The sequence below is a fragment of the Bidens hawaiensis genome, unplaced genomic scaffold (genome assembly GCF_021521415.1).
Source record: "Bidens hawaiensis isolate Kalapana, Puna unplaced genomic scaffold, B.hawaiensis_p1.1 tig00043024_1, whole genome shotgun sequence".
Classification (NCBI taxonomy): Eukaryota; Viridiplantae; Streptophyta; class Magnoliopsida; order Asterales; family Asteraceae; genus Bidens; species Bidens hawaiensis.
Genome location: NW_027497642.1, coordinates 106,031 through 130,829, shown reverse-complemented (window position 1 = coordinate 130,829; position 24,799 = coordinate 106,031). Strand labels below are relative to the sequence as shown.

The 24,799-nt window shown below is 31.8% G+C and overlaps 1 protein-coding gene and 1 pseudogene across 2 annotated transcripts; one reads left to right on the top strand and one right to left on the bottom strand.

The window, feature by feature from the left end:
* The first annotated feature begins 13,897 nt into the window (after positions 1-13,897).
* On the top strand, positions 13,898-15,589 carry LOC143594053 (chalcone isomerase-like protein 1). Its single transcript, XM_077073467.1, has 4 exons — positions 13,898-14,468; positions 14,606-14,843; positions 14,983-15,074; positions 15,394-15,589. Exons 1-4 carry the CDS (start codon positions 14,249-14,251, stop codon positions 15,525-15,527), a joined length of 684 nt encoding a protein of 227 aa, XP_076929582.1. The 5' UTR covers positions 13,898-14,248; the 3' UTR covers positions 15,528-15,589.
* Positions 15,590-16,148: 559 nt separating this feature from the next.
* LOC143594051 (putative glucose-6-phosphate 1-epimerase) lies at positions 16,149-18,688 on the bottom strand (annotated as a pseudogene). The gene is made up of 7 exons (XR_013146249.1): positions 18,590-18,688; positions 17,950-18,024; positions 17,438-17,494; positions 16,981-17,357; positions 16,705-16,807; positions 16,531-16,630; positions 16,149-16,440 (listed from the first exon to the last, which is right to left on the bottom strand). The product of XR_013146249.1 is annotated as a putative glucose-6-phosphate 1-epimerase (transcript).
* Positions 18,689-24,799: the final 6,111 nt, after the last annotated feature.

The window sequence follows — 24,799 nt, the reverse complement described above, 5'->3', positions numbered from 1 at the left end:
TTTAAACAATTATTTAACAAAACTAGAAAACAAAGTTTGGTTTACGGTTTGGAGCTATTTACGGTTAAACCGAAGCATAGACTCTTCAAACCCATAACCATGGAACTTAAAATAATGATTTTAGAAACTTAAATCCAACATAAAGCATGTTTAAACAATTATTTAACAAAACTAGTAAACATAGTTCGGTTTACGGTTTGGAGGTATTTACGGTTAAACCGAAGCATAGACTCTTCAAACCCATAACCATGGAACTTAAAATAAGTAAGCAAGATAAGTATAAGTTAGCATGGTTAGTAAGAAATAATAAAGTTAGATGGTTAGATGCGGAAAGTATATAACAAAGACCACGAAAGTCCTCCATGTAGCCTTGCCTTACGAGGCCTAAAACTTAACCGACCGGGGCCGGAAAGTAACTACCAAAGGTAACAATGGTTGTATTATATATATGTTGTGCCATATGATTCAAGTATTAATAAGAGATAGTAAGTTAGTTAAAATGTAAAAATTACATAAGTTTGACTTTGAAAGTCAAACTCGACATAAACATGAATATAACCTTGAATGATTCTTGAATTTGAGTGAGGAAAGAGTTTATGAGCAATGATTTATGTTAGAGATGGCCTTGTACTTATAGGAAGAGTTAAATTTGGTTAAACAAGTGATTTAAGGGTTAAAACTTGGATTCGTTGGACAATAAAACCAACAAGGAGACATAAGGGAACATAAGGAACATTTTGGTCTAGTGATACTTTACAAAGTTTCAAAAATGACAGTTTGGCCCCCGAAGTTCGTTTTAAATGATTTTAACGCGTTTTAAGGCCCGTAAAGGATGCATTCAAGACCCAACAAGTGTAAAACAATATTGTAACATAAAAACCATCATTTTGATTATTTCATAAGTTTCGGTTTACAAAACGGGTCTGGTTACATGTTAAACGAATACAAAAACAAAAACAAATACAATCGAAAACCCGAATTTGACGAATGTCACACGGTCCTTATACTAGGTCGTGGTTAGGTATTTGGGCCGTTTTTTTAAAAACCCTTTTGGGTTTTTCGGGTGGCGGTCCGCCTGGACCGGTTAACCCAGCGGGTGAACCGGTAAATGTTTTATTTCTCTTTAATTGAAAGAGAATCAGACTATCTAAAACAATATCTAACCCTAAAGTCTTAATTCGGCGTCACTGCCCTCGTTCTCATCTCAATTCTCCACTCGCTTATTGGTCGTTCTGTGATTTGTCACAACGTAGATGCTATGTGGGTAGCTGTTGTTATTGTGGAAAATAGAATAAAAAGTTGGGACGTGGGTAGCTCTGCAACTAGATCTTTAAGAAAAAGAAAGAAAGAATATTGTATTATGTGTATGACAGTTAAATAGTGCAACATATTAGATTATTAGGGCAACTTCAATTTAATATATTGTGGGCTAAAATGAGTCATCAAAATATTCTATTTTGGGATATCACTTAAAATAGTGGTGAAAACAATTTAATGTGTCTTTACTTGGAACATTAATTATCAAATAATTGCTATATATAAATATATATTATTTATAATGACATCCGGATTATACACTGGTTCGCTCTTTCGAGTCAGTCCGACCTTTGGCCTAGTAAGGCGTCCGGGCCGGGTCTGAAAACATCCATAAGGCAAGTTCAGAGAAACTAAATCTCAGTCAAAAAGCTTGTAGAGATATTACGTACATACGCAAGATATTTCAAAAGCTACTTAGAGGTTTCAATTTTAGTAGCGCTAGGTAGTTTTAGCATATGAATGATGTTTTGAAAAATAATAAAAGAACGAACTAGAAATACAAATATCTTTAAATACTATTAAAGCAATATAACTGTACACATGGCCTTCTTCTAGGCTGTCCACATGTGCAATCCAGTCAGCAACTTTCCATTCACATATTCTCTATTAGGCTGCCACATGTCATGTTGACCAAACACCCTATATTTAAACCTTATGTAACATCCCAATTTTTCCGTTCGGTTATTAATAATAATAAAATATGATAGAATGAGTAGGCTTTTTAGATGGAATTAATTATGGACCAAAAGGGAAAGATGGGTCTTAGGTCTATGGGCTTAAGGGAGTATAAATACCCCTTAAACCCTAATTCTTTCCATTTTTATCCATCTCTACACCATAGCCTACACCTTGATAAACACACACAAACATTATCCAAATCCCGAGCCGAGATCCAAAGGTGGAAACCCGAACACGTTGGTGCTAGATCGTTGTGACGGACCAAAACAACATCAAGACTAGACCATGTTCGTAAACCTACTCGTTTAAGGTACGTTTATATTGAGAACTTGTTCGTTTAAGTTCGGATTTAGTCTAGAAATCATAGATCTGTTTTAGTCTGGTAAAAACGAATCCATCGAGCCAAACTTACTTAAATTGATTAATGTTTGATAGGTTAAATGTTAACCTAAAGAAACCCGTATTATGGATGCTTAAATAGCACCATGTAAACGCGGATATTTGGATGATTGAACCCTTGGGGTTAGTAAGCGCTGCTTAGACGATTCTTATGATACCTAAATCGTGATATTTAGTTAAGAAAAGAAGGAGTATTGCAGATCTAATACTTGTTGACTGTTATTTGTACTTATCAATTTTGACTTTGACCTCTGAGTCAAAGTCTGGATAAGAACAGGGATGATTCGTTATAATTGATCAATTCGTTACGTGTTCATAACGAATGGGACTCATTCGTGTGACTTGATAATGAATGAGCCTTTAATTCATTATCTACCCATTCTTTACATTAAGATAACGAATCAGATCACGTCAAGGTAACGAATTAGGCTAACGAATTGAGATAACAAATCAGAATGACGAACCAGGTGATGACCAGATAACGAATTAGCTAACGGACCAGAATAACGAAGCAGCTAACGAACTAGTTGACGAACCGGGCTTAATTCATTATAGCAAATGGGTTAACGAACGAATTAAGCTGGATAACGAATTAGAATGTGATCTGATAACGAATTAGAGTGTGTTCTGATAACGAATTAGACTTAATTCGTTATAGCAAATGAGATGACGAATTAGGTAATAATTTAAAATCCTAATGGAAAATGTGATAAGACAACTAATATAAATAAAATTTGATCGACCCCAGCCAGGGGCTCTGTCCCTTGGACCCTGCTAGGGGCTGCCGCCCCTAGAACCTCGCTGCCAGGGGCCCTGCCCCCGGACCCCCGTTTGTTGAGGGTAATAATTAAACTAGAAACGTGATATGTAAAGTGATAGTAATCAATACGCATAATTGTTATACAGTTAGCCGTGCACAGCCAAAGAAAGGAGTAAACATTTACGGAAGAAGTAACCGAGTTCAGGTGAGTTTCTAGCCCCATTTCCTTGTTATGTTTTCGGGGTTGTATGCATACTCGATGTGATAGTTAATACACTTACCTTAAGTGGTAAGTGTATGCTTTGTATAATTCATGTATGATGGTTGCTTGACGGTGCGTGAACGATCTTCGGATATTGCATGTACCGCCATGTGGTAGTTAAAGATATGATTGATATATAATGATGTATGAATGATGTATATACGTTATGTTGGTAGTACGTGAACGATCTTCGGATATTGCACGTACTGCCAGGTTATAAATAAGGATATGAATATTAAATGTAATCTAAGAATGATTGCTTGTCGATACGTGAGCGATCATCGGATATTGCATGTATTGCCAAGAATAGTGATTGTCTCCTTTATGGATATTAAATAATAAATTATGTATGAAGTTCCCTCTACAGATAATATATATAGTGTTACTTGAATGGAAAGCGTAGTGTTCCTTTAATGGAAAGCATAGTGTTCCTTCTATGGAAATATATAGGATGTTCCTTCTATGGAAGTATATAGAGTGCCCTTCTATGTAGAATTTATATAGAGCGTCCTTCTATGGAGAATATATAGCATGGGTGATGTGCTTGAAGTAGTCAAATAACTAATAACTAAAATTAAACTAATCTAGACACTAAGTAATACTCTAGACCCTTAAACTTAACTTAAACTACTAACCGGCAAGTGAACCGCTCGACTCTAGTACAGCTAAGTAAGTCCGGATATCGAACCCACGAGACTCTTTAAATTACGAAACTAGCAAATTAAACTCAACTACAAGACACGACTATTTATTAATAATATTTTAGGGGGATTTTAAAACTAATTAATTAAAACTCTAATAATAATTAACTAATGATTACTTTAATTAAACTATTAATAAACTAATTAATATAATAATAAAACAAACCCTAATTATTATAATAATAATAATAATAATAAAACATAATCATTACTTATTAATTAATTAATAAAACTTAAACCCTAATTAGTTTTAACTAATAAACAATTTAGAAAACTTAGATTAATTCAGATGACAAAGATAATTACCCAGGCCAGAATCCCCAAAGTTACGGTTATTAATTAAATGGAAAACTCACGTTATTGAACTGGATCATAAAATAAACCCTTGACAGAAAACCCGAACAGGACCCTTGAACTTCAAGAAGACGCCTATGGATTTCTAACAAGTTTTAAGACTCACCAGTTTTATATTAAACTTCCATACGTTTATTTAATCGCTTATGTCTAAGTATCTTTTATGACGAAAACCTACCTTACAGCGCGGAATTCAAAGATAGCAAAGCAAATTCAATTAACTTAATAGACTAAGCTGACAATCAAACCTATACGGACTCCTTACGAAGAACTAAATCTAGCAATCCCGACAGGCAAAGATCTATTAATAGCCTATCACCTTACAGCTTTTTAGACTAGCAGCTCACTTTTATCTATTTACTTGATTTTATTGTTCCTATGATTTTAATGCATATTAATCACAAACTAGCCAAGAAAACACAGTAATTGACCTAACAAAACCCTATCCTATGAAACAATCAACAAGGGCAATGTGAAACAATAAATTCAAGTAAACAAAACCAAGCAATCAAACGCAACAATTAAATCAAACTCAACCGTTTACTTAGAACATAAAATCCATAACGAAACGAAAATCCAAATAAAATCAAACCGAACTAAGGTTCATCACGACCTAGGCAGTCTATGGAATTTAGCCTAGCATATTAAAATCTAAATCAAACAAAACAAATAATAACGAAACATGGTGAAAGTATAAGAAACGGAGAATTGAAGATGATAAAACCCGTAAACTCGAACGTGAATGTGTAGCTCTTCACCGGATGTTCTCTTACCTTCAAAATCACCAAAAAACTCGTAAAATTGCTCCAAGAACTCTCCTAAATCGGCTGGTGGCTTTCAGGTTATGTCAGGTTTAAGTTAAAGGTGTTTAAATAGCGAAAACCAGGCCCGACAATAAACAAAAACGAGTTAAAAACCCATCATCATTGCCTAGGCGCCGCGCGACGGGAAATAGGGTACCCCTCCGCACGGCGCGGCGTGCTCCACCAAGGGGGCCGGTCACACCGACCCGGTCTGACCGGTTCTCTGTTCTGACCCTTCCTGACGCGTTCCGGATCTCCGTTTCGGCTCGTTTTTCGCCCTTTTTAATTACGATCAACTCCTGGAACCTACGACACACAAAAACGTTAGTAATATACAAATCTTGACTAAAAATGAATAAAAACAATTAAAATATTAAATAAAATAAACAAGGGAAACATATATATTTAGCATTATATCAATGGGCAATAGCCATGGTTCTTTTAATAGATATTATGTGTCGTTCCTCTTATGGATATTTATACAAGGTTAAAATATTAATATGCATCTTCGGATATGTATGTATATGAATGTAATTGTATGTATGGTATGATGTATGATTAACTAGAAATCACTCAGCGTAGCTGACTTTTAGTATGCACGCATGTGATTTGACCAGAGAGTTGGCATGAGGATGGCACATGGCATGGATTGAATGGTTGGCATCTGAAGATAGAGGAAATGATGTTTTAAATATGATGTTTTATGTTATAGTCTTAAAGAAAAGATTAAATGTTTTGTAATAAATTATTAAAGTTTATATTCCGCGAAAGTTTTAATAAACTCTGATATGGAAGAACGGTGTTTATGAGTAAATCCGACGCTAAAGTAGGGCTACTGGGAACGGGGCCTTACACCTTAATAATTCATAATATTTCACCATAAACATATTTTTCTCTCTTTCTCTATTAGCCGGATCTCTTTTCACCCTCTCATATATTCCGGCTACGCTAGATCTAGATTTGTATTAATCGTTTTCCGGTAAGTTTATATTTTATAATAAACTTCCGATTGTTGATATATGTATTTCTGGCAAAATTATATTTTCTTCCTGTTATTGTTTCCTCTAACATTTTTATCTTTATTTTCATTGTCAACTGATTTTATTAAAATCAGTTTAGGTTGTAAATCAAAAACGATAATGAAGCTAATATGTGGACGTATTTACGTTTTTCCGATAAGTTTTTCCGGTAAGTTTTTCCGTTAAGTTTTTCCGGTTATGTGTTATACCTATAACAATGGTTATTTTATATTTATTTGAAGTTTAATATTTTTCTTTCCTCTCATATATTTCGGTTAATCTAGATCTAGATTTGTATTAATCATTTTCCGGTAAGTTTATATTTTATAAAAAATTCCCGATTGTTGATATATGTATTTCCGACAACATTATATTTTCTTCCAGTTATTGTTTCCTCTAAAATTTTTATCTTTATTTTAATTGTTAACTGGTTTTATTAAAATCAGATTAGGTTGTAAATAAAAACGTCGATGAAGCTAATATGTGGACGTATTTATGTTTTTCCGGTAAGTTTTTCCGTTAAGTTTTTCCGGTTATTTGTTATACCTATAACAATGGTTGTTTTATATTTATTTAAAGTTTATATTTTCCTTTCCTGTTTTTTTTGTTTACATGCTGTTCTTCTAGGTTTTAAATAAAAAATCACCTTCATCCATGAAAAATATCATTATTTCATTTTTTCGGTAAGACACATTTAAATTATCCGGTTATAAATTATAATTATAATCTTCCATAATATCAATGTTATAACAAAACTTTATTATTTCAGATTATTTACCCGATTGATTTACGGAATATTTCAACTTACCTTCTAAATCTAAATCTGAGATACCATGGTTATTATCATTATATTTTTTTTTCCGGTAAGACATTCAATTTTCCGGTTATTAATTAAATATCAAATTTTACATAATATCAATATTAATATTCTACTTTATAATTTCAGGTTAATGTCCCGACTGATACAATCTAATTTTCATGGATTGAGCATTATTTTATAAGAGCTATTTTTTTATATTGTTGTATATTTCTTTTTTGAATATTCAATTATATTCATTATTTGTAGATAAAATAATATATTGGTGTATATCGAAGATACCTTGATATATTATTTTTTTCTGGTGTGTATTAATATACATAAATTACACATTTAAGTATCAAATTAATACAATTTATTGAGTTTGACTATCTTAATTGTTTAAAAAACTAACAAGGACAGCCAAACTCAATAAATTGTATTAATGGTTTTAATACAGTTTAATTAACATATTTAAACTCCTTTTAAATTCGGAATTTGACCAATCTATCAACAAAGTTTTAAAGGTTTTAATACACTCCATAATTTTAAACTCATTTCAAAATCTTTCCATAATTTTTAAAAGTTTTCAAATTAACCGATTTAATTTTCATATTTGTAATTATTTCTAAGTTAATTAGTCATATTAGTAAAATTATGAACAAATTTGATTTTAATTTTTATGATTGGCATTAACTAGAATAAGTTATCATTTTAATATTCAAAAAATTGATTATCAAACTAAAAATACTTGTCATAATTGTAATGTAATCTTACTTTAATTTACGTGAATATTAATAATTAATTAATACTAAAATAATAACCGCGTTATTTTAGAACACAATATTCAAATCGACATAATTTCTAATCATCAATACTTAATATATCATAAATTAAATAACTGTTTTATCATCGTTTATAAATATTATTCGGCATATATGATTTAATGAGTATTATTAAACATGACAACTTTTCATAATTTATTAATATTATTATTCCCATGAATCAATATATTTTAAATTATTTTTATCTTTACATGGAAGACCAAATTTAAACTTAAAACTACAAAATTTAATTAACATATTTAAACTCCTTTTAAATTCGGAAATTGACCAATCTTTCAACAAAGTTTTAAAGGTTTTAAACTTTTCATAATTTATTAATATTATTATTTCCATTAATCAAGATATTTCAAATTATTTTTATCTATACACGGAAGACCAAATTTAAACTTAAATCTACAAAATTTAATCAACATATTTAAACTCCTTTTAAATTCGAAAATTGACCAATCTTTCAACAAAGTTTTAATGGTTTTAATATTCTCCATAATTTTAAACTCATTTCAAAATCTTTCCATAATTTTTTTAATTTTTCAAATTAACCGATTTGATTTTCATTTTTGTAATTTTTTCTAAATTAATTAGTCATATTAGTAAAATTAGAACCGATTTGATTTTAATTTTTGTGATTTGGCATTAACTAAAATAAGTTATCATTTTAATATTCAAAAAACTTATTGTCAAACTAAAAATACTTGCCATAATTGTAATGTAATCTTACTTTAATTTACGTGAATATTAATTAATAATTAATACTAAAATAATAACCGCGTTTTTTTAGAATACATTATTCAAATTGACATAATTTCTAATCATCAATACTTAATATATCATAAATTAAATAACCTTTTTATCATCATTTATAAATATTATTCGACACATATGATTTATTGAATATGTCACGGGTGAATATATATATATATATATATGCATGCGTGTGTGTTATATATATTTTAATGATTTGTAAACGTCATATAATCTAATATTATTTATATAAGGTATCACATTGTTGTTTTACTTAAAAGAATCAAACATACAAAGACAAATGAAGAAAAATGATAATTTAAAACATATGCCATGAAACAAAAATGTATTATTTGGGATTCCACACCGATGTTTAAGTTGAAGCATGTAATTTCTTCAACGAATTATTAATATACATTTCACTTTGTTTTTTAAAAATTAAATTAATCACATATTAATTTCTTATTGTTATTATTTATAGTAGATTCAATTGATTATGGGATTCCACACTCAAATCATAATTTTCTTTTTATATTCACCGTTTTAAATTTGGTTATTTATGTTCAATTATTATTTTTTTTTTGAATTTGTGTTCCTAATATTTTTACAATTAAATTGTTCTTACGTTTGCAGTCAAGCAGGTCCAAAAGATTCACAATACAGAGTTGATCATTCATTTCAAAGTTTATATTCTTCAGATAAAGGAGACGAAGGTTATTGGAGATACAATAGAGATTTTTTTTAGGTTGTATATCAACATGTGAATAGTAAAAAAATATTTATTTAAACCATTTTAAAATTCAAATTCTTGACCACTTATACACTTATACAGTTGGACTTTGACCATATATTTAAAAACCGAATTTTAATAGTTAATCATTTTACTGAATTTGACTATTTTTATTAATATGATTTGACTCTAATTTTGGTATGTGTACATTATTATAAATTTAATAATAATGATTTATTCTCATGTCTACTTATACATTTGTTCTCATTGTTCTTATCACTTTACATATTGATTTACACAGTTGGACTTTGACTATATTTTAAAAAACCGAATTTGAATAAACTAATCATTTAAATTCAAAACATATATGTAGATTTTATGTTTTCTAAAATTCTCGCCCATGTATTACACGGGTCACTCATTAGGTTATTTAATTCAAAAGTGGATTTTTTTTTCAAGATGGTAATTTACTAACTATATATATATTTTTTTCATTCTGACCTTTTTTAAGAAAGAATTCGAATTTTGCAGCTAAGCAAGTCCAAGAAACTCACAATACAAAGTTGATCATTCATTTCAAATTTCATATTGCATCAAGGAGATGGAGGTTGTGGGTTATAGTTTACTTTTAATTCGTAGTTTGGTACCATATTGTTCTTTTGTATTATTAGATTATAAATATATTTTGGTATATTGGTAGTTCAAATACTAGCTGGATTATTATGGATTTGGAACTATGACCCAGGTTTGAAAAAATTAAGTATATTTTTTTACAATTTCTTATGTTATTGTTTTTATATTTTCAACCGTGTGTAACACGGGCTCAAGTTATAAAATGGATTTGAAACAATGGACTCGTGTTGCAAGTTATAAAATATTTTAACTTTTCATTTATTTTTTTTTTTAGTCTTTGTATGTTTTTGTATTTGATTCAAATAAGCTATGATATCTTATAATTCATCTAAAATAATCATTTATTTATAAGTACAACATTTGCATTTCATTAAATTTATACGATGTTACATATATATTATGTTTTTAAATATGTTCCACCGCGTGTAACACGGGTACTATCCTAAATTATGTTTAATATGTGTGTTTGTTTAATATGATAGCGAAAAAATATTATAATTTTGATGGCCAGTTTGTTGCATTTTTTTAAAGCGTCTGAATTTTAAGATTGTGGTTATAAAGTTATGTTAAAATTTATGATTTTCTAAAATGTTTTCTTGTGAAATTTTATGATTGTATATATTTATATGGTAATTGTTACATTCACACATTTTGTTTTTAGTTTTACATAATTCTCTAGATATTAATGTTAATATAAACTCATTATGATATACATTAACATTTTTGTTTATACTTAATATTAGTTTAATACTTAATCAGGTTGCATGGTTTGTTTTGTTTTTCAGGTTCTAAAGCAAAATGTTTTTGTTTTTGGACGGAAATTTTTGAAGTTCATGCTAGGATAATACGGTTTAAACATTTTCATGACTTTGCAAATATAGACAAGTTTGTGTAACTATTAGCGTTTTATGTAGACAATCTTACTCTTTAATATTTTTGTTAGGCATCTTAATGTTAAATATTTGTTTTCTCTAATATGTTAGTTATGAAATTTTATGGTTGTTAATATTGATTTTGTTATTTATATGTTAGTAATTATTAAACCTGTTGTTATGTTAGGTTTATATTTTATTTAATCTGCTATTGTTTTGTATAAATTTTCAGGTGTCTTAGGAAAATGGATTTTTCTTTTGGTATATTTTTTTGATGATGTTCACGATGGTTTAATATCAATGAACATTATTAGTTATTTTGTTAATGTGTTTTGATTGTTCGGTTTAAATTAACTTCTTGTAATTTTGAAGTTTTAATACAAAGACAATGTAAATCTGTAACGTTTTGGTACGAATCGTTGAAGAAGTATTATGTTTATTTAAATTGATGTTTAACTTGATTATGTTTAGTGACATGTTATTCCACCCACGTGTTACCCGGGTCTATACCCTAGTTTATACATAAAGTTTAAGCACAACATTTAACAAATATTTAAACTTAAAAGTTTAAGCAGAACATTTTACAGAGAAATATTGGATTTAAGAAAACATTAAAAATAGATATCAATCATATCATACAAATGTTTAGTCATGACGTTCCTAAATAAGGAAAAAATATTGATATGATACTCTTGAGGACATCTTAGAAGTCAAGAATCTTCTGGCCACAACTTTGATCTAGATTTTCTAATAAAGTACTAACTAATAATAATGCTACAAATGTCATCACGTTTATGAAAGAAAAAACTAAATCATACAAGTCATCTACATGGACTCTCTTAACATTGAAAACCGATAAACTAACTTCAAGTAAAACGTTATAAACTACTATAAAGTGAAAAAAGGAAATAAATAACATTTAAAAATTAAAACACTATTGATAGTATTTATTTTGGACAAGTTGCACGTTGTGGACAATAGACATGTAAAGTTGATTGATTTTATCATCATCACTTTGTTGAAAAATACATAAAAGCTCATGTTTCTAATAACGTCAAGTCTTCAAAGTTAAGAACAATATATTGAAAGATTAGCCTCTATTTAGTTCGCTTAATAGAAATTGCAATTTAACTAGAAAATGTGATTGGATTGATCACTCAAACATTTCGATTCTCACTCAAACCATAAGAAGATTAGATTAAAGGGGTGAACGTGGTCAGATTGAGCACAATTTTGCACCCATAGACTGCTGAAAGATCTTATTTATATGAACCCGTTTTGACCTGAACCCAGTGGCGTAGCCACACTTTGAGGTGGGGGGACCTCCGTCCTCTGTGAAATTTTTTTTTTACTAGTATATATGTGTTAAAATCCCGACCGACCCCTGTATAATTTTGACCCCGACCCCTGTGTGATTTCGAGGACGGCACAATGACCCTGTTGGGATTTCGAGAACAACCTTATGAAATTTGAGACCGACCCCAGTAATTTTTATTTGACATATTTACAAGTTTAATTATATAAATGTATATAAATAATATACCAACTAAATTTGAGTTTAGTAGGAAATAATTAATATACAAGTTTAAGCTCAAATGCTCAATTAATATATGCTCAATTTATAAGCACAAGTCTTAAACTCCCAACTTAATCTACATTTAAGCTAATTAAAAAAAAGGAGTATGATGACAGAAGTAATAGATCTTGTAAATTTAATGGATTAAGTGTTTTAATCTAAAAAAATGTTTCGGCTATACATTATTTTGCTCACTTACTTCATTTGCATTGGTGTATTATTTATTTGTTAATTGAAGTTACTTCTCATATCATTATTACTCATTGCAACCATATGCGTTGAAATTTGCTTTTCGGCGATAGAGTACCTGAAGTCCAATTTACGTAATCATATGGGTGATGAGAGTTTATACAATGATTTTATTTATTTCATTGAAAAACAACTTACTTATAAATGTCAAACTAGATGATGTTTTGGTTATATTTCAGAAAATGAAAGCCCGCGTATAACAAAGCTATATATATTGTTCAATAATTATGCATTTATATTAAAGTTTCTCGTACTTTTATTTTGTTATATAATTCTTTGTTTGCATTATCATTTTTTTCTATATATATGACCGACGCAATTCGGCCCGACCCGATGGTCGAACCTGACGGAAAAAAATTTTATATAGCGATGGTTAATTATGTACAGATAAAAAAAATTTCCGACCCCTGTGAAAAAATTTCTTGGATCCGCCACGGCCTGAACCCAATATGACTGATGCCTAACCCAACACGCGTCTTGTCAAGCTTATTTAAATCTTAGCTGCGTGTATTATGAGAAAGATTATAAGAGGTGAGCACCTATATGGCCAGCCTGGGAAAACCAATGAATTGACGTGGACTGACTTACCTTCAATCGGTGCGGTCCTAAGTTCTAGATTTCCAAGTAAATCGGTTTCTGGTTGATTCAATTCATATTCCACTGCTGGATATCGACTTGATTCAACTCATCATCGTCCAATGGTGATCTTCAACGATTAACAGCTTATTATGTGTTGATAAACTGAAACCTCTTAACACAAGCATAGATACGTGAATGTGTGTCAGTGTGTGTATATTGAATTTGTAGCAACCCAAACAAGTGTTAAACCCGACTGACCCGAAAAACCCAACAACTGCAAACTCAGTTTCGGTCCCAAGCCGATTCAGGCCCCGATACTCACCACTGGATTATTACTCCAATGACATTTAATAACATTAAAATCTTAATAATAAAAATACATATTTAAGAGGGTATTTATTTGAATAATTAGAGGTATATGAAAAAAAAAACCGAGAGGGGTTTGATTCATATCTTTTATCAAATTCCTTCGTTTAACTAAATTAATAGAAAATAAAAGAATCCAACTACGACAGAGAGGCATATAAGCGGGCAACAAGTCACGCCACCACCCTCTTTTATCAAAATTAGTTAACAAAAAAGTTTTGTTCCTTTATTCTTTTATTTTTGCATTTCGGGATGATTCGCACGTTACTTAAACCACACATACTTTCTCATAACTACGAATGCAAATCACACCGATGTCATTGTTTATTGTTTTCAAATTTCACGCATCCGATGCAACATTAGTGTGTTGTACATTCAACATCTAGAGTTGTACTAGCATTATTAAGTACAATATAGTTAGTACGTCGAAAACGAAATCCAACCACTTAACGGCTTTAAGTTTCGTCACAAAATCCAACTCATTTAAACTGTTTTTTTATATAAGAGTAGAACCTGAACTAAATTACACAACACCATATCTCACCATTTACTTAAACCGATCTCGAACATGAACTCGAACACACTGTTGACAACCGGAAACCGAGACACCAAAGAAGAGAAAGCGACTGAAAGTGGTGAAAACGGATATGAGAAAACGATCGCGGTTGAAGTTGAACAGAAAACAGGTATTTCATTTCCACTGAAGCTAAATGACGGAAAGGAGTTGAAAGCTGTTGGTGTACGGAAGAAAAACTTGCTCGGGTTTTCGATCAAAATCTATAGCTTTGGTTAGTTGACTACTTGTAGAATGTAATGTACTGTTTGGTAAGTCGGATGCATTTGGTGGGTTGTTCTAAACAACCCAAGAAATGCATCAGGGCTACCAATTTTGTCTGGACCAGTTCTGATAACGTGTTTTTGGCAGGGATATATGCCGATAACGAAATATTGATGGGTGTTTTGAGGTCAAAGATTGTGAAAGCCGAAGCAAAGGCTACAAAAGATATGTATAGTATTGTGATTGATAATCCAGTGGGGATCACAGTGAAAATGGTGATTGTGTTCCCTAATCTTACTACGAGCATGGTGAAGAACAACTTTAATGAAACCGTAGGAGCAGCTGTTAAGAAGCTTGGCGGTGAAAAAAGTGACCTCACAAAGAGGTAACTAACCATGATTTCCATCAAGTGAGCTGAAATAAGCCTACTATGGCTCAGGCTGAGCAGCTTGGTGAACCTTCATGAGCCAAGCCTAGGCTGAGCCAAAATGATATCAAGCTAACTCTTGTTTTTGATTATGAAGGATTATGGGGGAAGCAAAAGATGGCATCAAGCTAACTCTTGGTTCTGAAATTGAGATCACATGCCTACCAGGATATGTTCTAGAGACAAAAGGTATGTTCTTTGTTTTATTTCAAGTGTTCAATAAATAAACACATTCAGCTAACATGGAACGGGTTAAAAGTTACCCAAAGTAAATTTTTAACGCCTGCAACCTCAGTAAATCGTTTCATTCAATATTTAGATTGTAACAAAATTGTTCAGTACATATAACTAAAAGGTGAATAATAAATGTGTACGGTTAACCGAACTGCACCGCTTCAACAAGTGTTATGCTTTGACCCATTACCCAAAATAATGCCAATCTATTATGTATTTACAGGTGCAGAATATTTTGATTAGAATGTGTTTTTTTATTTCTTTTATGGTGCAGTGCATGGCAAGGTGGTAAATAAATTTGAAAGCGAACTGCTCTGCAGGGCCTGTGTCTATTTGTATCTGGGAGACGACCCGTTAGACAAGGAAGCTAAAGAAAAATTTGGGATGTCCCTACTTTCCCTTATCTAAACTCTACTCTAAGCAGTTCTCAAAATTATTTCAATAACACATGTATGAGATTGTTGCGGAATTTTCACCAATACAATACCAAACAAAAATATTTAATAGATACATATAGTGTGCGAAATTGTGTATATATATGTTGCTCAAGATACTGATAACAAAAAATGATAACAGTGGTTCATAACCATAAAAGAGAGCTATTAGTTGATCTAATAATACCAGATGTATTTGGTGGATCAGATCATAGCTAAGTCCAATATTCTCACTGATCAACTTGAATAATATGGTTATATTCTAAAGAACCCTAAACACCATCATCATCATCATCATCATCGTACTCAGTATATCCCACCAATAGCAAAGCTATGGTAGGGTCTGAGGAGGGTAAGATGTAGGCAGCCTTACCTCTACCCCATAGGGATAGAGAGGCTGCTTCCGGTGAGACCCCCGGCTCAATAGTAGTTTTGCATCAAGCCTTGGACATAAGGCACATAACACTCAATCATCGGGACACCGGCTGATCGGTGCATGTACCCTTATCTTTCAGCTATCAACGCCGCTACATGATGCCTGATTAACCGTCCGTCACTTTTAACGTTATTTTCACGAGATTAGTAAAGAACCCTAAACACCAAATCAATGTAATAAGAAGCAGGCAGCAGCAGCATTAATATTGCAGATCAATTAAGAAACCTGGAATATTAACGGAAGCCGTTAATAACCTTCTGTGGATCCAACTGCCCACTGAAATAACTTGAGGAAACTATAGACAGCTCTTGACGACCTTTCCATTCTTCACATGGTTTCAAGTTGATTGGGTTTTCAACAGCTGCAGCATCAAGACATAACATGGTTTTATAGTCTTCATCACCCATATCAGGAATCGCTTTTGCCTTTTTGTCCCAAGGATTCCATAAAACTGAAATTAGCACATGACAGTTAAAATAGTTAATACTTAACAAACAATATAAGCTAAAATCAATTTCAAAAGTGATGATAGGAAAAAAACCTGCATCCACCATGCCTTCTTTGCGTAAGACAATTGTTCTTTTCTTCTCATGGTCAATTATGGCAATCTTAGTAGGTGTACTTAGATACACACGATCAATCTAATAAAAATTAACTATCAGAACTTTATATACAGATGTAATGCATTTGGAGGTTAAATAAAACCATATCTTACCTCACCATCAAAAGTTATGGCATCTGCCTGCTCTGTGTACCTTTCTCTCTTGGACAGATTATCAAAATAGTCCAGTGTCTCTAAGCCCTCAACGCGCACTTCACTGCAAAATTATATTTCCAATCTTTTAAAAAAAGCCACATAAATCACATTAACAATAACATGAGTGATAATAATAATGTATAGCAGCTATGATAGATGTGATTACTTTTGGATAATAATAATAATAATAACAATTATATTATTATTACAAGATGAAGTAGGCAAACGGCAAACCTGACATCAGATAAAGAAAAATAATTACGCAGCGCAATGGTAAATGAGAAGGCCTTGTTATCTAAATTTCTCACACGAGGGATTAACGTAAGCTTGCCACGACTGACGCAAATGCGGAGCCGCAACTCAAATCTGCAATGGGTCCATATTGTGTTTAAAAGATAAAAACAAATTGAACAATTATTTCATAGTTGAGTTGATGTACAAAAGACAAAGTACCTGTATGGCCATGTTTTCAGATCCTCCTCTGTTGATTTCAATATAAGATCTGCACACAATTGATTGTTAGCCGGAGGTAAAGGAGAAGGATCATCGTCTAATGACCATAGCCTGTTCCTGGCAAATCCATGTTGCTCCAGTGAACCAAAATTTGCAAACTGTAATATGCACATATGAAAGTTAATAAGTGGATTATCGAGATAAAGAAGGTAATGAAAGAAGGTTGTTTAAATCAAACCTGTGGAAAACAAATGGGTATGCCACCTCTGATAGGTTTAGGCGGTTTCCAAACTGCCTGCATACATAGCAAGTTCCCGTGTCAGTATAATGTGGTATATAGAACAGTAAAGTACTCCTTGTTGAGATGTTTTGACAGGTTGAAGCTAAAACACATATACAACACTGTAATCTCATTTTCAGCGTTTTGATGCTCAATAGTTCACATGCCATAATTTAATACACATCAAACATATGGTTCATTAAAGCTAATTGAAACTTCATTTCGCAAGCACGGATAACTATTGCAGTTGAAAAAAAGAAAGTAAACGCCATCAAATACATTTCTAAAAGCATAAAACTAAGGTAAACATTTAAACATTAACTCATAGATACTGATGTCTGACTCAAGCATTCAACATTCTTTTCTAACCATATGGTAACATTACACACTCCCTATATATGCACATAAGCTTTTGGGAAGTGTATATTTCAAAGACTTGTAACGAAAAAAGTAAAGTGCAAGAGGTTTACCCTGTTGCTCATGAAAAGTATTTCTTCTCGACGTTCATTCTACCAAGAAATAACCTGAGCCCCATACAAAAGCACCTAACATGCATATAGAAAGATACAAATCAAATGGTAAGAAAGATTAATCCTGACAAACAGTTGTTATAGCAAAAATGCAACAGAAACATGTAAATAAAAGCAGCACAAAACATTTAAAATCCGTGCACTAGATTAGCTGCTATAGTAACATTAAAGTCTGATATGAACATACTATTCAAATTCAAAGCATTACTTTAGATCAATTCTAATTAAGACCGATATATGATCGTAACTAAAAACGCAATGACTGATTCCATCTTTCTATCTCACCACATAACAAATGACAGGTTCAACATTCGTCCCCAATACTGACAACAATTATGAAAAGAATTCAACGAATTAAAGCTTAGAGCATCAATCAATGAACCACTCGTGTGTTATGTACGTACGGATGATTCGGGCACCAAACTCCGTTCATCTAAAATGATTCTCTCTAATAATTAAAACACAAGCACATAATAATGATAATATTATACATGATGAAACTGGATCAACGAAGAATTATCTCATCACAAAGGCAGAATTAATATTAATATTAATATAGATATGAAAAGACGAAATGAACCTCGACGGTTGATCCGGTAGGCTCGTGGAGTATAATTTTAGGCGATCGATCGCCTTCTTTGATGCTGGTGTTATTGGCCGCCATATATTACCTTAGATGATTCTTCAGGCTAATAATAATAATAATAATAATAATAATCCAGAGAGCATTACGAAGAAGATTTGGAAATTTGAGGAGGAATGAGAAAGAAAAAGCGTAAAAATATAAATGGAAAGAATCAATCACCTCTTCTTTCTTATTTCAATTTCAATTTCATCCCACCAATAACAAAACAAAACAAAAGTCTTAAACCATGAAGCATGGGTATAGGAGGGATGAGGCATGACTCTTGTAAACATATAATAAACTTTATTTATTGATGGTTACTCCATACATGCAAATATCTCTTCAACAAGCAAATTTGGTCCTGTCTTTCTATCTTTCAACTTCAAAACCTTTAGATTGTTTTAGGTAGCTATGTTTATAGAATTTTCAATGTAGAAAGATTAACTTAAGATCAAGTCGCTTATGTAACACCTAGACAAATTCACATCAACCGTAAGCATATAAATAAACTGTTGGGTTGGCCTCAAATATCAACATGTTTTGGGCCCAGTAGCTATTGATGAGAGTAGTACTCAATAGTGTATTATGTTTAAGTGTGAGATCCATGAATAAATGATATTTTGGAAACTCTTTACTCGTGCAACAAAAAGAAAACAAATTTTAATGAGTTACTCATAGGTAAATTTTGAATTGTATAAGAACAAAGATTACACTTTCATTCAAAATAAACATAGTTAGTAACACAAGTAATACATAAATAGAACTTCGCTATTTAAAATGTGAGGAAACATCATTAAAGTTAACATATTGATAGAGTTAGAACCAGAATTGGAAGAAGAAACTTAAAAGGATAGAAGGAATTTATAACCCAAACTCTTATATCATCTAATTCACATAACAGACCATATATAGGCCAACGGTTGGGGTAACATAAGATAACATAAATATGGAAATTGCAAAAGACACGTAATAAATAGGATAATAGCAAAAGACGTAACACTCCTCCCTTAATCCCTTTTTTCCCTTCATAAAGTGATTCAATGAACCATGTCTTCACAAATTTTTGTTGCTTGTTTTTCATCCTCTATCACCTCGAGTATGTAAAAGTTGTTTTTTCTTACACTTGTGCGCCGAATAAAACTTTTTTAGACACAAGAAGCAGTTCCCCTTGCCCCTTTTGACTCAAGTTCATCACTTGTCAAACGCCTCAAGCTCATGATTCCCAATTTAGAAGCTAGTGGGTCAGTCGTTGGACTTGGTAACAAAGGAAGTTTTGAAGCATTCACCGGAGGCGTTACTTTGGATTATTCATTCCCATTCTTGACATTTGATAACCCCCCTTGAACGTCGTTAAGTTTATTCATCAAACTCAAGTTATTTATGTTTTAGATTTTTGCTAAATTGTAAGCTTCATATAATAACCGCAGCTTATACATTTTCACCAGTCCTTAAATTTCAGGTTAGAGTCCCTTAAGGTATAAGCTAACCGCTTGAGATTCACTTATAGTTTACCTTGTTAAGGAGGCTATCGAATGAGGAGTTATAAACTTGCAACGCATCCCCTTGTATAAGGGAGGCTATCTCCTCCATCAGATCTTCAAATATTGCATTGGAAAACCGAGTAGAGATGGATCGAACATAATCTTCCCACGGAAGTTCAGTGATCGTGGCGCCTCAGATTTTCACGAAGGCTCGATGCCACTGTATAGCGTCACCTTCCAAGTGAATAACAACGTATCACAACTTCATGTTAGTAGGCGTCTCATCAATGTTAAAAAAAGTTGATGCAGCGTACTAATAGAGAACGAATGCTAATCACATTGATTCTGTGAATATCCGTGATGATCCTTCCCCGAACCCCCAAATTCGACCCAAAAGGCAGAAATTTGAAAAACCAATCGTTTTTTATTCAAATCTGATCAATGATCAGTTACAAGATGACTTACATATTAATAAAGCATCCAAATGGGTTTGGGCCAACAAAAACAACCACAGGCCCAACAACAGCCTAAAAGAAAACCCAAAAGCTAGACAAAAAAACATAAAATTGGCCAAAAAGTGTATCTAGAAGGCTTATTTCGGAAAAATAATCGGGATAACCCGCCTATGGCTGGTTACCACAACGTGGCCCACGTTCCAACGGTCGTTTTGACTGGTAGTGTAACAACTCGGCACGCTTGAAACGGAGGCCCGTAGCCCAAGTTACTGTGGTTTGTCTAAATCTGTGACTTTAGTCCAATAGTTTCAAATTGCGATTTTCGTTCATGTGGTTTCATTTCACCTGTAATTAAAGCCGGATTTATTAACCCCGTTAAGTCTGCTCGTTAAACCCATCAACGTACTCTTCACGTGAGGGGCAGTTTTGTCCTTTTTTCCCCAAATGCACCGCAGCCCCTCACGTGAGGGAGGCTTGCGAATTACAACTGGGTTTATTTGGGGAGAAAAATGACAAAATGCCCCCTCACGTGATGGGCACGCTGATGGTTTTAACGACCAAATTTAATGGGGTTAATGAATTCGAGTTTAATTGCATGTGAAATAAAACCAGAGAGACGAAAATCGCAAATTTAAAACCATTGGATTAAAATCACAGAATTGGATAAACTACAGGAACGAAAACCGCAGTTCACTCTCGTGTATAATTATGTTCGTAACCTAATACATGTGCCTTTCACTTTGAGGACACGTGTCGCATTGTTATAGTTTTTTTTACATTCTATAGGTTAAAACTTAAAACTCTTCTTACAATAAACTTCATATAATACATATGGTTAGCATTTTGCTCAAATCAAACTGAATCGAGTTAACTTATGTTTTTTTTTCCTCCTAATTCACTCTTGAATTCAAACGAATTTGAGTCAGTTTTTCTAATTAGATTTAAACTCGCTTTGGAAAAATCTCCATTCAAAGAAACCGATACGAAGAAGCTCAAAATCAAGTGTATGAATACTCGTAGACGAGACATATAACAATTTAATAATGAAACAGGGTTAACACTAGGAGGTCGATTAGTTTGGGTTGCTTCCATATTATATTCAGGATATTTTTAATTATTTGATTCTTAGAATTGATTTAAAATATTAGTAGCAGATGTACGTACGTCAACAAACAAATGGCAGATATTTGATATTTCATCCAAATTGGAATAAAAAATGCCTCGGCTTCACATAAAGAATCCGTATGATCCTTTTCACTTGTAACTGGAATTGCGGAAGAAAAGAATATCACCCGCCGTATAACGGCAAACATAAAACATGTATTATATTTATATTACTCAAGTGTAACTAATACTCAACTTTTAGTCCACAAACAACGTTTGCAAGATTAAATATATAGTTATACTGGCTTTTAGCCCCCATGTTACGGGGTTTATTTAGGTTTTTAGTTTTAATCGTTTTCAGTTTTATTTTTTGAAACGATTTGTTTTATATTTCAACAGAGTTTTGTTTTGATTTAATGCATATATATATATATATACACTAGTTTTTAACCCCCGTATTACGAGGGTTGTTTTATATTGTTTGTTCTAATATTTATTTATTTTTTGGATTTATATTTTTTTTATTGTATGAAAGTTAATAATATACTTATGGTATGATAATAAATTGTTTCACAAATAAATAAGATGTTATAACCCGGTTTAAAAGCTATATCATTTTTATGAGACCCAAGACCCGTTTATATTTTTTTACTATAAAATTGGTTTTTTAATTATAAATAATATTTTTGAAAGTTAATAATATACGTATGATTTGATGAGACCCAAGACCTGTTTATTTTTTTACTATCAAATTGGTTTTTTAATTTAAATAATATATATATATATATATATCTTTTTTTTAAATAAATCATATATTAATTTTTATTATATCCTATTTTATAGGATTTTTACGTCAATAATTTGATGAGAATAATTTTTAATTTAATGAGATGTTATAACCCGTTTAAGGAATATCTGGGTTTGGTAAGACCCATACCCATGAATTCGGGTCAAATGCATGAGAAGCCTCCATTTAAAAATCAAGCAAATCTGGTGACTCTAAAAAAAGGGGGAACGACCACATCGCGACACGTAGGATTTTTATATCTTCGTTTATATATATATATATATATATATTAGTTTGTTACATTTATTATATTTTTTAATGTTTGATATATTTCAATTGAGATGAGTAGGTTTATAGTTGGGTTAGAGTGATTCCTAGTCTAATAATGACACCACTAATGGTATATTTCACCAATATCCTCCAACTAACTTTTGCTATCGTGAAATTTCATTTAGTTATAAATAAAATTTGTTTAAACTAAAAAATTTATGTTGTTTGGGGGGCGTGGTTGTGTATTAAGTGGTGGTGGACGGTTGGTTTGGTAGTTCATGACACACTATTCTACTCAATAACAAAATTACACAATTAGAATTCCTTTAATCCAACCAAAATTTAAACATATATTTAATGATATACAATAAAATATTTAGTTGGTCGTACTCTCTAGTCATTATGAACACGTAACAATGGGTTGGTAAAAGGGTTGGATCTTACTTGAGTGCGTAACAGCTTGATATCATCTTTGGTATCGACAGTAGCATACAGTTCTTCCAAATGCACACACATACAGGAAAAGAACATGAGTTACAAATGAAATACAATTCGGAAAAAAAATATCCTTCTAACAGTGATCATACGAAGCAGCACCAACCCACACTCTACTTATTGGCTATTGCAAACATAAAGTTCAAAAAATGTAGCATGCTAAAGTTACCAGTTCTTGTTTAAAAAATCCATCATTGCAGCAAAAGCTCTAACCCCAGGAACTATAGTTTGCATTCAAAATGTTCTTCAATGTTTGAACCTGAAGAAGGGAATCAAAAACGAAATTAGAAAAATAAAACACAAAAAATGCACTAAAAAGAATAACAAAATTAGACCGCATTTTAAAATAATTCGTATACCAAAATTCATTACAAACCCTAACACGCTAGTATCACTTAAATTGGCCAATTAGTAACTCACACTAACTGCTGATCATCATAACCATTTTCGTGTAGTTAGTTGCTGATGTTTATACAAAGAGACATAGGGTTGACTAAACCGTTTGTTAATAAACCAACTATATTAATGTTCTTATATTTCTAAAATGTTAACAATTCATTTTTATTTATGGCTAAATGAAACAATTTAAATTAGGAAACTAGTGTAATTCTCTCAACCGAAGCGGGTTACCCGAACCAAAACCGGCTAAAACTGGCAAAAAACAATGGTATAACCTGGTTAATAATCCGATTAAAACCTGAACATAAACTTATCATAAATTGGTGACTTTTGTTGACCAAACTGAATCAGTTTCAACTGAACCGGTTAGTACTTGTCATGTTTGCAACAACACATGATCGAACATTCGTTGAGTCATGTAACTGATCACCGGTGGTGAATACAATAATTTTTGCCATATGGGATATTATGGGCCGGGTCAACGAGCTCCGTAGGAGAAAGGAAACGGATTGAGGCGTTAACATATATAAAACATGAATAAACAATTAGAATAATTAAGCACCAACACAAACTGAGATGTTAGACATGAAGCTACTGTGAATTTATGATTGGAAGTCATGTAAAATTATGTAGTGGTTACCAAGAGTCTAACTTCCGTATAGAGCAGCAAAAGGAAAAAAACATATCCTCAAGATTGTTAAGTCCATAAACACAAGAAATATAAAACTTGTCATTCCAAAAGTGAAGGTTTATTAGGGCGATTGGCTATAGCCGGCAAAGAGATGCAACCTGAAAACAAAATAAAGTTGCAAAAAATCGAGTAACCGAGTTTAATATTTGGTATAAAACAATTATGTTAAACTATAAAGTATAAAACCTTGTGCTTAATTTTAATTTTTTCACATGTCAATTTAAATTATAACATTAAACCATTTAAAAAGTATATATAAATAAAAGGTTAAACTTTTCAACCCGCAAAACTGACGAGTCGACCTGAACTTGACACGTTTAGTAACACAGTTTCGTACGTTTGATCAACAGCCAACCCGAGCCCATTTAGACTAAATCAAAACCATCAAAGTTGGTGTTAGGCTTCTTGTGATGCCATAACTTCACACACTACTACCCACAAACCCGCTGATTCGACCTAAACCTAACTTGTTTAAACATGGAA

Bases quoted from the DNA above. Each gene is read 5' to 3' on its own strand.
- LOC143594053 (XM_077073467.1), top strand. From the start codon at position 14,249: ATGAACTCGAACACACTGTTGACAACCGGAAACCGAGACACCAAAGAA. The intron at 14,469-14,605 runs GTTAGTTGACTA...TGTTTTTGGCAG, and splicing joins GATCAAAATCTATAGCTTTG to GGATATATGCCGATAACGAA. The intron at 15,075-15,393 runs GTATGTTCTTTG...TTTATGGTGCAG, and splicing joins ATATGTTCTAGAGACAAAAG to TGCATGGCAAGGTGGTAAAT.